The 14,777-nt window shown below is 46.4% G+C and overlaps 1 protein-coding gene across 5 annotated transcripts in view; it reads right to left on the bottom strand.

Moving 5' to 3' along the window:
• Window positions 1-240: 240 nt before the first annotated feature.
• The window catches only part of DHRS7B (dehydrogenase/reductase 7B), a 47,442-nt gene continuing 32,905 nt past the window's right edge, over window positions 241-14,777 (bottom strand). For all 5 annotated transcript variants that reach the window (XM_012461792.3, XM_012461794.3, XM_064378146.1 and 2 more), the window contains 5 exons: window positions 13,524-13,633; window positions 8,770-8,986; window positions 8,175-8,267; window positions 3,784-3,936; window positions 241-1,416 (listed from right to left, as the gene is read on the bottom strand). In XM_012461792.3, the coding sequence (XP_012317215.2) occupies window positions 1,211-1,416; window positions 3,784-3,936; window positions 8,175-8,267; window positions 8,770-8,986; window positions 13,524-13,633 (779 nt within the window). In that variant the 3' untranslated portion in view covers window positions 241-1,210. The remainder of the gene's footprint in view (window positions 1,417-3,783; window positions 3,937-8,174; window positions 8,268-8,769; window positions 8,987-13,523; window positions 13,634-14,777) is intronic.

Below are 14,777 nucleotides of genomic sequence, written 5' to 3'. Positions count from 1 at the left end.
ACCACCCGTCACTATGTCCACATTTTACCAAAGGCTCTGGGAACGTCCAGGAAATGTTATGAGCTGGGGCAGGTCATCAGATCTAGTCACTCATTGGTCCTCCCACTCCCAGGAAACCTGAAACCCTCTGGCACCCTAACTAAAGGCTGGCTGTGGCCATTTTTATCATCTGTTTAGGGCAGCTGTGTAAAATACAATCTCAACAAGGCCAGAGTTGGGACATGGTACAAAATGTCAATATGATATGCTAGGAGATTTGTATTCCAATACATTTCAATTTTCAGTTTCAGTAACAGGAAAAGTTTCTTCCTAAACACTAGAAATGAACTTGACCTACTCAGTGAGCCTCAACCCTGTATTTTTAATAAATCAGAAAGGCAGAAACAGGCATTCTTTCTGGCTATGATCCAGCTAGTTACAGCTAACAAATGGCTCACTTCCACCAGACCGGGGGCTACTGTAGAATCTGCCCAGCTGGCCAGTTTGATGGTTTCACTTCTAGAGGATGCGGGGCCGTGCAGGGTTCTCCTCTCCCTTTTGGCTGCGCTCTCTTTAGTAAGTTTACCTTCTGCTTCGAGTGGTGCCTGGCATCCTGCAGGGATGTGGTGAGAGTTAAGAGAGAAATGGAAATTCCTATGAGGTGCTAAAGCCAGCATCCCTTGGGATACGCCAAATAAGTCATCACATACTGGTCCACTTTTTGTGTTGGATATCACAGGGCCCTGGAAATGGGCATGACTACTGACTTCTTAAAACGACTGAGTTTTCCCTTGAGTGCTGAAGGTGGTCTTTCTGCCAAAACAATGAGGTTTAAGTCAAATACGAAAACAGCTGGGTCAGGTGACATCACATCTTCTGATTCTAAGGTTGAAACAATTTCTAGGAGTTGGCAGGGCTGGAATTGACAGGACACAAGGCTCTAGTCCTTAAAGACTACAACTCTTACTGTTTGAGACGTTTATTTCTTATTTTCAGCGTTAAACCGGAGCTCCGTATTTATTCCTTAAGTTTTCCCTCACCCTGGGAAGAAGCTTGTTGCCTTTTTTGGTTCTCCTCCTCTGCCAGCAGATCTGCACAAGACATGTTTCTTCAGTCCTTCCCACTTGTAAGACAAATCTCCATTAAAGTCTTAACGAATGCAACTGCCCCTTGAAGAGGAACCGAGCCTAGGAGTGTGGCTTCTCTGCCCTGGCTCTGGCTGGTCGGAGCACTAGACGTTCTTGGATTTCCGCTCTTTTCTGGCCCTGGAGGCCATGAGGCTGAAGAAGAGCCCAGGAGCCAGAGTTCGAAGATAAACGGCCAAGGAAGGCAGCACATCAGCCAGGATCACATCTTTCTTCTTCTTCCCCACAGCAGCAAGAACGTCCTGGGCAACTTCCACAGGGCTTCGGCCCTGCGCTGTGGTCTTGTCCGTAACTAAAATAAACAAAGCAAAAGAAAACACAGTAACTTGGAAGCAGAGGTCCCTCTTGAGGATCTGAGCTGATGTCGGCCGTCAGGTCAGCCTGCTGCCTTTCCCACCACGAAGCTCTTCCCAGAGCCAGGAAGCGGTGGTGTGCCACCATCCCTGATGATTCTGTGCTCCAAGGAAACGAGGAACCATTTTGTGGTTGGATATGGGTCAGTGGGGGAAGCAAGAGGTAGGTGGGATGTGGAAACGAGGTAGACTGATGACCCCAGTCAGGGCTTGGAACCAAAGCGAGTCTGCCTGCCTGGTGGTCCACAGCAAAGGCACAGGGTGAGCCGGGTGAGCCCCTCACACCGCATCTGAAAAGCAGCCTCCTGACCTGGGAAGCATGTGCCTGTTAGAACAACCAAAGACTAAGAGATGCTGTGCCACCTCATTTGTCTTGGGTAGCTTGGCTTCAGGGTATCCACACAAGGTGGTCAGGGACTGTATGACCCCCATATGCACGACAAGCTCGCTAAGTCAAGAGCAGACAGATGCCCCTGTTCTCGATGTCAAGTATTAACTGGATGAGACACAGGAAGAAATCCTTAATTTGTTTTAGACGTTAGAAGGGACAGCTGGGAGAGATTAAGAGGAAGTGTTAGATTAACAGCAACTGATGTTCCTTCTACCCTAGTAATTTGACAATTTTGCCAGCAAAGTAGGACCAGCTGGCAGGCACACAGGAGCGACCATTACCACAGACCATGTAAAACCACTACTTTTTTTTTTTTGAGACAGGGTCTCACTCTGTTGCCCAGGCTGGAGTGCAGTGGCACAATCACGGCTCACTGCAGCCTCAACCTCCTGCCTCAGTCCTCCCGCCTCAGCCTCCTGAATGGCTGGGACTATAAGCAGTGCCACCATGGTTGGCTAATTTTTGTATTTTTTGTTGAGGCAAGGTCTTGCAGTATTGCTCAGACTGGTCTCAAACTCCTAGGCTGAAGTGATCTCCTGACTTCACCTCCCAAAGTTCTGGGATTGCAGGTGTGAGCCACAGTGCCCAGCCATATGAAACCACTCTCAAGTTGTCCAGATTGGCTGAGCTCTCTCACCAGTGTCTGTTCTCATTGTGTTTCTGTTAATGCAGAAAAACAGGAAGTTTTGGAATACAGCTTATTTTTAAGTGCCACAGAGATAATTTTTAAAGTGGTATCTTTTATGTATAAACAGGTATAAAGCTGTACCAGGCCCCACGCCTCTGTATAGTTTCTATTGTGGGGAAAACAAGACTTGCTGTGTGAGAGAGCAGCTGCTGCCAGGACACGGGCAGCTTGGTTCAGGTCTGGCTGGGCTGGGTGCAGGAGCATAAGGCCCCGGGCAGACACCACAGCACAAACCCCAGGAGATCACATCAGGGAGGAGGACACGGCAGGACAGCACTGGAGGGTGAGCAGGCCCTGTTCCAAGCATGGGGAGCAGCACCAGCTCCAAGGGCTCCGGTGCTCACGGCACACTGGTCTCTGCTTGGCCTGAGCCTGCATGCTGGTGCCGGCTGCTCAGCCCACGAGTGGTGACTGCAGGTCAGCTCTGCACTGTCTTCAAGTGAGACAAGATGAAGGTGCTGAGACTGCCACCCTCAGCCTCACCCTAAAGCCTGGCCCTGAATCAGTCATTTCTCAAGCTACGGGACAGAGGCAGACCATCAAGTGTAAGGCACACCTTACACTTGCCATGAGGTCAATTCACTCAACGCTGATACTGATACTCCTTGGACCATGGGATCTGTAAGCGGGTTAGTTGGAAGTCTGGTGGCATTTCATCATGGCAACTTCCTTTTAGCCCTTGAGTCCTGCCCACAGAGGTCCTGTTCTGAATGCTGCAATGGTTCACACTAAGGGTGGGCCATGGTGAGGTAAACGAAGATTATTCACTAGTCCATGTCGATAACCAACACCTCTGTCAAGCTTTTCCCCTTTAAAAGTTCTGTTCCAGATGAAAATGACCAAAGAATCACTGAGGTAAGAGCAGCATGGCTCACTGTGTCTGACCGACAGATTTTCTTTTTTTGAAACAAAGTCTTGCTCCGACACCCAGGCTGGAGTGCAGTGGCACAATCTCGGCTCACTGCAACCTCCGCCTCCCGGGTTCAAGCGATTTTCCTGTCTCAGCCTCCTGAATAGCTGGGATTACTGGCCTGCACCACCACGCCCAGCTAATTTTTGTATTTTTAGTAGAGAGAGGGTTTCACCATGTTGGTCAGTCTGGTCTCGAACTCCTGACCTCATGATCTGCCCACTTCAGCCTCCCAAAGTACTGTGATTACAGGCATGAGCCACCATGCCTGGGCAACTGACAGATTTTCATAGGAGAAAAGAGAAACCAGGCCTCACCTCCATACCTGGATCCATCTGCGGTGATGGCATTTACGGAGAGGTTGGTGTGGATGTAGCCAGGGCTAATGACAGTCACCTCAATTTCATACTGTTCCATCTCAGCACGCAGACAGTCAAAGAACGCCTGGGTTGCATGCTTGGAGGCTGCGTCTACACATGTGGATGGAGAGGCAGATGAGTGAGTGGGCATGGCCTGGTGCCCAACTATTCACTACCGTTCATGCTGTCTGTTTTTAAAACCTGGTTTTATTTGTGATCAGGTCTGGCTATGTTGCCTAGGCTGGACTCCAACTCTTGAGCTCAAGTGATCCTCCCGCCTCAGCTGGGACTGCAGGTATGGCCCACTGAGCCCAGCTCTAAAACCTGGTTTTATAATTTAAGATTATAGTATTATAACAATGTTCATTTCCTGACTTGGAAAAGTGTACTGTGCCCTTGTTCTTAGGAAACACACCGAAATAGGAATAAATGAGCATTATGTCTCCAGTTTCAAATGGTTCAGGAAAAAATTATACACTCTATTATATACACACACAGTTTTATATATATTATAAACTGTAACATGCATGTACACACAGAGAGAGAATATGATAATGGAAATTAGGTAAAAGGTTAACAGGGAATCTGCATGAAGGGTACATGGGAGTTATTTGTGCTGTTCCTGCAACTTTAAGTCTGAAGTTATTCCAAGTTAAAACTTAAAAAAAAAAAAATGCCTACTGGGTAAAACATTCAAATAGTACATAGAAGCATACAGTACAAAAAACAAAAGTCCTCCTAGCTTCCAAATTCAACTCCCAGAGATAATCAGTGCTAACAGTATCCCAGGATTTTGGTTTAATTATGTTTTGTTGCTGGGCATGGTGGCTCACGCCTGTAATCCCAGCACTTTGGGAGGCCGAGGCGGGCTGATCATGAGGTCAGGAGTTTGAGACCAACCTGACCAACATGATGAAAGCCCATCTCTACTAAAAACACAAAAATTAGCCGGGTGTGGTGGCGGGCACCTATAATCCCAGCTACTCAGGAGGCTGAGGCAGGAGAATCGCTTGAACCCAGGAGGCAGAGGTTGCAGTGAGCCGAGATCGTGCCTTTGCACTCCAGCCCGGGTGACAGAGCAAGACTCTGTCTCAAAATAATAATAATTATTATTTTTGTTTTTTCAGAGAAGGCATCTTCTCTGTCACCCAGGCTGGAGTGGAGCTATGATGATAGGATCATAGGTCGTTGCAGCCTTGACCTCCTGGCCTCAAGCAATCCTCTCACCTCACCCTCCCAAAGTGCTGGGATTACAGGAGTAAGCCACCATGCCCAGTGATTTTTTTTTTTTTTTTTTTTAAGACAATCTTGCTCTGTCACCCAGGCAATCTCAGCTCATTGAAATCTCTGCCTCCTGGGTTTAAGCAATTCTTTGTCTCAGCCTCCTGAGTAGCTGGGATTACAAGTGCACATCACCACACCTGGCCCCTTTTTTTTTTAAATTTTTTATTTTTATTAGAGACAGGGTTTCACCATCCTGGACAGGCTGGTCTTGAACTCATGACCTCATGATCCACCCACCTCGGCCTCCCAAAGTACTGGGATTACAGGCGTGAGCAACTGGGCCTAGCCAATTTATTTTTTTATATATCCTACATATATCCATGTGATTTTACACATTTTATATAAACCATATATATGTATATGTGTATATACGTGTGTGTGTGTGTGTGTGTGTGTGTGTGTGTGTGTGAGTAAATACAGAAATGAGCTCTTACCTATTCTACTGTTCCTGCAAGTACCTTTCTTTACTTGGTGGGAGGTAGGACAGCTCCCATGCTAGCCCTGCAGACCTGCCATGTAGCTCTGGCTGCCTAGTCCTCCCCGTGAGTTACCAGGTGACAGAAGGGGCCCCATCAGTAGGCCTTCATGGGTGTATAAAATCCAAGCCTGTCTTCTTATATATCTCATTTTGACAACATCCAGGCAGTGGCTTTTCATCTAGAAGAGCTATAGAGCTTACTCCACCTGCAAGAAACAGAGCTGTGTCTGCTCTGGAGCAAGGGCTTCACAACCCAGTAAAAGGTGCTCTGAATGGGAACACAGTGACCCTATGATGACATTCCGGGAAACATACCCGCATCTCCACAGTAAATCACAGTTTCCTCCAATTCAGCTTTCTAAATGTTTTAGCCTTAGGAAAGAAGGGGCATCTGTCGGCTAAGGAAACAGGAAGGGAGAAAGCGAGGAAGTGCCGCAGCAAGTCACAGGAGGCAGTTCAGCAGTGTCTCTGAGCTTGCTGCAGTGCCTTGCTGGGCCTGCTCCATTGCTTTGGGGCACAGTTGCTGGGGCTGGATGAGTTGGCTGTGGGTGGATGGAGAGGACTGCTCCTATCAGCCATGATTCCAAGAGCGCAGCCCAGGCTTGGGGACAGGAAAGAGTGGGTTATCCTGTAAGTCCCCAAAATAGACTGCTACACTCTGACAGCTGGGTCTCCCCAGAGCTCTCAGACTGTGAGTTCTCAGCCAGGATGTGCTGACCTAACCGACTGCTCAGCCAGGCTGTGCTGACCCCGCCACTGTTCACATCACTCACCCTGCCAGTGTGAGGCCCAGTACTAAGCACACTGCGTGGATGATGTGACGTGGTCTTCACTTTAGCAGCGTGACAGAGAGAATGCTCTTCTCCCCATTTTGTAGGTGAGAAGGCCGCTACTTATCTAGGTTAACCAACTTGCCCAAGAAGCACTCCATATTTAGCCTGGTCATTATAACGCTGAATATGGAGACCAACCATTGCATGCCTTGCAGTCAGCAGGCCGACTGGACAACAAAAATCAGTGGTATTATTATAAATCAAAGTAAAACTGAAGATAACTTAGTATAAGGAACTTCAGCTAGGCGCAGTGACTCATGCCTGTAATCCCAACACTTTGGAAGGCTGAGGTGGGCAGATCACTTGAAGTCAGGAGTTTGAGACCAGCCTGGCCAACATGGTGAAACCCCATCTCTACTGATAATACAGAAGTTAGCTGGGCGTCGTGGTGCACACCTGTAATCCCAGCTACTCAGGAGGCTGAGGCAGGAGAATTGCTTGACCCGGAAGGCGGAGGTTGCAATGAGCCAAGATTGCAGCACTGCACTCCAGCCTGGGAGACAAGAGCGAAACTCTGTCTCAAAAAACAAAAGAAAACTCTTATGTCCTTTACTCTGATTTACCTATTATTAACATTTTAACTCATTTGCTTTATCATTTCTGATTCCATATGTATTTTTCCTGAACCATTTGAGAAGCCTTAGATGGCTGTCCTTTCCAGTTGAAATAGAATATTAACAAACAGGGAAATAATGTATGTACAAGCATGTATGATGATTGTAAATCTCACTAATACGTAAGGAAACACGATCGGAATAGTTAAGCAATGTGTTGAAGAAAATACAACCAGAACCAAAAGGTAGAGCTGGGATTCAGATCTTGGAAGAAAGAATAAACTGTGTTACACTCCTAGTTCACAGCTGGCCCTACCGTGTCACGGAACTGGATGCTTGCGGGTGCCCTTGGAAAGTGCTACAGCAGCTCAGCTTTCCCTGCCTTTGCTGACCAGGCTGTGGCTGGGCCTGGCCCTTGGGTGGCGGAGAGGAGATGAGGCTGGTATAGGCAGTATTTCCTTTGAGGAGGTGATGCAAAGAAAGGACAGTATGTGTCATTACCTTAAAACCCTTTTTATGGAAACCTTCTGAGTGCCCAGACATAAAAATATTTGAGAATGTTCTACATAGCACCACTGCTAATGGTCAAGGACTGAGGGGAAAAAAAAATGCTCAAGTGTCTAGAAAAATGGCCAAATCAATTATGTCACACTCATTCATTGAATTACTCTGTATCCACGTGAAAGGATGAGGTAAATCCATATATGCTGATGCAGAAAGATTCACTGTTAAGTGGGACTGACAAGCCACAAAGCAATATGAATAATGCCGTCCCATTTTTGCTTATTTGAGTTATATGTAGAAAAAAATGTGGAGGCATATGTCCCAAAGTGATGGCGTGATGATATCTGTGCAACGATCATAACAATGAGAGTGGCTAGCCCATGCCTAGGACTTAGTGCCTGGGGCAGCTCCACGCACCGCACTCACAGCAGTCCTCTGGGCTGAGGCTGAGGCTGTCTCCATTTACACTTGAGGGCAGGGCACAGAGAAGAAGAGATACTTGCCCAAAGTCACAGAGGGGACAGAAAATGGAGCTGGGATTTGAACCCAGGCATGTGGCTCTGGAGAACACATTCTAAGTGCCTTTGCACTCTGGATAGTTCATTTCTACAATGTCTAAATTCTGAATAGTAAATGTGTTATTTTTATAATCAGGAGAAAACAATAAAGCATTTTGTGGGAGAGAGTAGTACTCACATGCTGATCGAAAAGGAATGCTGATCTTGCCCTGGATGCTGCTGATGGCGACAATGTGGCCTTGCCTCCTCTTGATCATGGACGGCAGAAGTGCTGAGGACAGAGGCAGAGGCTTAGACAAGTACCCTACTTCCAGTCATTAGTCAGAGTGAGGGAGAATGGTGAAAACCCCTTAGGGTGGAGGACTATCTGGGAACTCCCAGCCTCCTATGCCCCGCAGAGTGCCAGCAGGAGGGAGGAGAGAGGCAAGGAAACAAGGACGGAGGTCACTGCAGATGGGTAGCTCAGCTCCCTTTTCCTGCTGGAGCCTCTCCCCTGGATTGAAATCCGTGGTGGGACATAAAAATTTCCCACCTTGTAGGGCTTTGCAGGCACCATGAAAAAGACACACAGGTAAGGCTGCACCCATGAGGCTGTCACAAGGGAGAACATCTCGACTGGAAACTATAAAGCAGATACCAGAACTGTAACAGTAACAGCCACTCCAGGGCAATAGAGAGGATGGAGACAGGGAACGTTTAGCTGAAAAGGATCCAAGTGAAGTAAAAAGAATGGCAGCGTATCACTTGTGACTGCTGGTTTCTCAAACTGTTACCTTTCGTTAGAGCAATTGGGCCAAAGTAGTTTGTCTCCATGACCCTCTTGTCCACATCCACTGTGGTGTCCACGATGGCACCACGGTAGCTGATCCCAGCATTGTTGACAAGTATGTCCACACAGCCAAAGCACTGCAGGATCTCGGCTGCTGCTGCGACTATGGCCCCAGGGTCTGTGAGGTCGAAGGTCACCATGTAAGGCTTGTGTGTCTGCACCTGGTCAAATACAACAGACACCAAATTCACTTTCTGAGTGACAGGCCATCTGAGCTATGTACAGATATATGTAGCTACGGATCACTAAGGCTCAAAACAATAATGAACTTTATACTTTAAGGAACTAGAAAAAGAACAGCAAACTAAACCCAAAACCAGCAGAGGAAGGAAATATTATAATAAGGATTAGAGCAGAGATGAACAATATGGAAAAACAACAAAAATCAATGAAACCAAAAGCTAGTTCTCTGAAAAGATCAACAAAATTGAGAAAGCATTAACTAGACTGACAAAGAAAAAACAGAGAAGACACAAATCACCAAAATCACAAATGAGGGTGGAACCACTGACTTTATGGAAATGACAAGAGATATTATAAGAGATTACAGAAAATGATTATAAAAGAATACTGTGAACATTATTTGCCAACAAGTTAGAAAAACTAGAATAAATGGATAAATTCCTTGAGAAACACAAATTACCTAAACTGACTCAAGAAGAAATATAAAATCTCAGGAGACTTATAACGGATAAAGAGATTGGATCAGTAATCAAAAACCTTCCAACAAAGAAAAGTCCTGGACTGGATGGCTTCACTGGTGAGTTCTGCCAAACATGTAAAGGAGAATTAACACCAGTCCTTCTCGTACTCTTCTAGAAAACAAGAAGGAGAAAACACTTCCTAATTCACTCTGAGGCCAGCATTACTTTGATACTAAAACCAGATTAAAGATATCATAAGAAAATTATAGAGTAATATCTCTCGTGAATATAGATGCAAAAATCTTCAACAAAATACCAGTAAATTGAATTTAACAGCATATTAAAAAATTATTCACCATGACCAAGTGGGATTTATCCTAGGAATGCAAGCAAGGTTGGTTCAACATAGAAAAATTAGTCATGGCCAGGTGCAGTGGCTCATGCCTGTAATCCCCAGCACTTGGGGAGGCTGAGGTGGGAGGCTTGCTTGAGCCCAGGAGTTTGAGGCCAGCCTGGGCAACATAGCAAGACCCTGTCTCTTTAAAAAATAAATTAAAAAAAAAAAAAGAAAATTGATTATTATAATATACCACATTAATAGAATGAAGAAAAAAAACCCACTTGATCATCTCAAGTAATGCAGAAAAGAGATGTGACAAAATCAAACACCCTTTCAAGGTAAACATACTCAATAAACTAGGAATAGACCAAAAATTCCTCAACACAGCAAAAGATGTTTATGAAAAACCCACAGATAACATACTCAGTGGAAAAAGATGGAAAGCCTTCCTCTAAGATCAGGAACAATTCAAGGATGCCTGCGTTCACAATGGCTACTCAACATTATACTGGAAGCGCTAACCAGAACAATTAGACAAGAAAAAAAGAGACCCAATTTGGAAAGGAAAAAGTAAAACTATCTCTGTTTGCAGATGGCATGATTCTATATATACGAAATTCCAACAAATCCACAAAAGCTAATAAGAGTTAATTAACAAATTGAGCAAAGTGGCAGGGTACAAGAACAACATCCAAAATCAGCTGTGTTTCCACACACAAACAATAATAATCTGAAAAGGAAATCAGGAAAGCAATTCCATTTACAGTAGCAGTTAAAAAAATTAAGGTTTGAATGTGTCTCCTAAAACCCATGTGTTAGAAACTGAATCCCCAGTGCAACAGTATTGAGAGGTGGGAACTTCATGAATGGATTAATGTGTCATTGTGGGAGTGGCTCCCTTATCAAAGGATAAAATTCAGCCCCTTTCTCTCTCTCTCACCCATGTGATGCCTTCCTACATGTTATGATGTGGTAAGAAGGCCCCTGCCAGACACCAGACCCTCACCAGATGCTGGCCCCTCAAACTTGGATTTCTCAGCCTCCAGACTTTGGTAAATAGATCTCTTTAATAATTACTCAGTCCTGGCACTCTGGGAGGCCAAGGTGGATAAATCAGTTGAGGCCTGGAGTTTGAGACCAGCCTGGGAAACATAGCAAGACCCTGTCCCTACAAAAAAATAAAAAAATTAACCCAGCACAGTGGTGTGTGCCTGTAGTCCCAGCTACTCAGGAGGCTGAGGCAGAGGACTGTTTGAGCCTGGGATTTTCAGGCTGCATCGAGCCAGGATCACACTACTGCACTCTAGCCTAGGTGACAGAGCAAGACTATGTCTCTAAAAAATAATTAATAATAATAAAATAAAAATAAAAATTACCCAGTCTCTGATATTCTGTTACAGCAGCATAAAGATCAAGACAAATACTTGGCAATAAATCTAAGGAGGTGAAAGACTGTATACTGAAGACTATAAACAATGCTGACATAAATTAAAGAAGATATAAGTTCATGGAAAGACATCCTGCATTAATGGAATGAAGACTGTTAATATGGGAGTACTACCCAAAGTGATCAACAGATTTGATGTTATTCCTATCAAAATCCCACTGGCAGTTTTTGCAGAAATAGAAAAAATAACCCTAAAATTCATATGGGAATACAGTGGGCCCTGAATAGCCAAAACACTCCAGAAAAAGGACAGTTGGAGGACCTCAAAACTTACACAAATCTACAGCTATTAAAACAGTATGGGTCCTTCTCCTCCACGCCCCCCTTCCTGCCCTCATGCTCCACCCCTCCCGCTAAGGGGGAGAAAAACCAGTAGGCCAGACATATAGACCAACTGAATAGAACGAAGAACCTAGAAATACACACTTCAAATATGTAATCAATTGATTTTTGTAAGGATGCCCATTCAATGAGGAAAGGACAGTCTTCAACAAGTGGTGCTGGGAAAAGTAGATGACCACATGCAAAAGGATGAAACTGGACTCTTAGCTAATAACATATACAAAAGTTACCTCAAGTGGATCAATCACCTAAAATGTGAGATTTAAAACTATAAAACTTATAGAAGAAAACACTGGAGGAAATCTTCATGACGTTGGACTTGGCAACAACCCCATGGATATGACGCCAAAAGCAAAGGCAAACAACAGAAAAAAAAGCACAAATTCATCAAAATTAAAGGCTTCTGTGCACCAGAGTACTAAGAAAATGAAATGATGCTGAATGGGAGAAAATATTTGCAAATCACATATTTTGTAAGGGATTAATATCCAGAATACATAAAGAACTCCTAAACTCAACAACACACAACAACCTGATTTTAAAAGCAGGCAAAGGACCTGAATAGACATTTCTGTTTTTTGAGACAGATTCTCGCTCTGTCCCCCAGGCTGGAGTGCAATTGGGCCAATCTCAATCTCAGCTCACTGTACCCTCCACAGCTGGGGTTCAAGCGATTCTGCTGCCTCAGCCTTCTGAGTAGCTGGAACTACAGGCGTGCACCACCACACCTAGCTAATTTTTGTATTTTTTGGTAGGGGTGGAGTTTTGTCATGTTAGCCAGGCTGGTCTTGAACTCCTGGAAGTGATCCACTTGCTTCGGCCTCCCAGAGTGGTACAATTACAGGCGTGAGCCACTGTGCCCGGCCCTGAATAGATACTTCTCCGAAGATTTATAAATGATCAATAAGCACATGAAAAGATGTTCAACATCATTTTTAATTAGGGAAATACAAATCAAAACCACAGTGAGGAGGCTGACATGGGAGGATCACTTGAGGCCACAAGTCCAAGACCACTCTGGGCAACATAGTGAGACCCTGTCTCCATATAAAATTCAAAAAAAGAAAATTTAGCTGGGTGTGGTGGCACACGCCTATGCTACTCACGAGGCTGACGTGGGAGGATGACTTGAGCCCAGGAGTTCAAGGCTACAGTGAGCTATCACTGTGCCACTGCACTCTAGCCTGGGTGACAGAGCAAAACCTGTTTAAGAAAAGAAAACAAGGCCTGGTGTGGTGGCTCACGCCTGTAATCCCAGCACTTTAGGAGGCTGAGGTGGGCAGATCACCTGAGGTCAGGAGTTCAAGACCAGTGTGGCCAACAGGGTGAAACCCCGTCTCTACAAAAATACAAAAATTAGCCGGGCATGGTGGCATGTGCCTGTAATCCCAGCTACTTGGGAGGCTGAGGCAGAAGAATTGCTTGAACCCGGGAGGCGGAGGTTGCGGTGAGCCGAGATTGTGCCATTGCACTCCAGCCTGGGTGACAAGCGAGATTCCATGTCAAAAAAAAAAAAAAAAAAAAAAACTTTTAAAGTCATCACCAACCCCCATTCCCACCCAATGAGCAGAGCTTAGTCAGGTAAAAGGAAAGGGAAAACAAGAGGGAAGCTTCTAAACTCACAGTGCTAGCCAGCGGGGGCACGGGGATGTAAACCACTGCACAGTTCTCCCTCCCCATGACAAGAGAGAAGCTTCTAAACTCACAGTGCTAGCCAGCAGGGGCACTGGGATGTAAACCACTGCACAGTTCTCCCTCCCCATGCAGGGGGCCCAGTTTGCTATGGAGACCTGCTGCCTTCCCTGGAACAGTGTAACACATAGATGTCCTGCAGCTCGGCAGTCCAGGAGTGGGCCACCACCTCCTCAGTGCCTACAGAAGATGGCCTGCACTCCTTCCCCATGGAAAGCATGCCCCTGGCTCACCTTGGTGGCATGAGAAGCGGTGAGTTCTCTGATGAGCTCTTCCAGGGCCTCACCATTCCGGCCACAGAGCACCAGCTTAGCACCCACGGCATAGAAGACCTTTGCACATTCTAAGGGAAGAGAAAAGAGCCTTGACAGCCTTCTTCCCCAGTGCCGTTCGGTTCAAATTCACCCAGTGTTGCCGTTTGCTGTTTCACACCCTTGGCATGTCTGTGTTGGCCCCTGCTGTGTGGCCCAGCATGAAGCTGGGAGCTGGGGCCCAGTGCGGGGCTTATATCCAATGCTACAGACATCCACACGGCAAAGAGAAAGGCAGGCTGAGATGGACAGATGTGTTAAGTCCCACGCTCAGAACACCCTGTGATACTTCTGTTCACCTGGATCAGCTGTGAGCGTCAGCCATCTTCACAGCCGAGGGAGCTCAGCGTCACTCAGGCAGGGGCTTGTCTTGACAGGCAAGGACAGTCAGGACCAGCTATTATGGTGCCGTGCCCTGCCAAGGCTGTGTGGTGGCACTACCCAGGCACAGCTCTCTTGGAAATACATGGTCCTGTAGAAAAGCTGGGGCAGAGGACTGAGGCCTTTCCAAAGTCTGATGGGCTATTTCCCAGAGAGTCCTTGAGGCAGAGGGAGCAGAGTGCCTGAGGGGCCATAGGCAGATGGGGCTGGGACAGAAGGTCTAACAGCCTCACTGGCTAGGGAGGGGTCAAGTCAGCGCATGGGAGTGCCTGCCACACGCAGGACAATTAAGGGTGCCTGCCTTTGAAAAGGCTCAGTCCCACTGGGCAGGAGGGAGTGGGGACACTGGAGGAAAGCAGCCTCTACCGAGCCCACCGCACTATTCCAGGTGACAACTGATGAGGACTTCAACTAAGACCACAGCAGGGACAGTCCAAAGCTAGTCAGACACATGCTCTATATTGTTTTGGTGGCAAGAAACAGAAACTAAACTCACACTGGGGTAAAGCAAAAAGAGAATTTGCCAGAGGGATTGTGGGGAAGTTCAAGAATGGAGAGGAGACCCGAGGGCCGAAATCTAGGAAGGACCTAAGCGCTGGCTGCAGGGGCGCTCTCACGCGTGGGAGGGCCCCAGAGCTCACATCCACACAATGCCCCTGCCACACAGTTTTGTCTTGTCTCTTCCCACCCAGCTCTGATCCAATCCCAGGGAAGGCCATGATCAGCCTTGAATGGGGGCCCCAGAAGAGTCACAGGTTAATTCTCCCGTGGCTAAGCGGGAGGGCCCGACAGAAA

Source organism: Aotus nancymaae, unplaced genomic scaffold (assembly GCF_030222135.1).
Source record: "Aotus nancymaae isolate 86718 unplaced genomic scaffold, 86718_ANA_hifiasm-v0.15.2.pri h1tg000018l, whole genome shotgun sequence".
In the NCBI taxonomy this organism is placed as follows: Eukaryota; Metazoa; Chordata; class Mammalia; order Primates; family Aotidae; genus Aotus; species Aotus nancymaae.
Note: the sequence above shows the minus strand (reverse complement) of the source record. Positions and strands in the feature narration are given on the sequence as shown.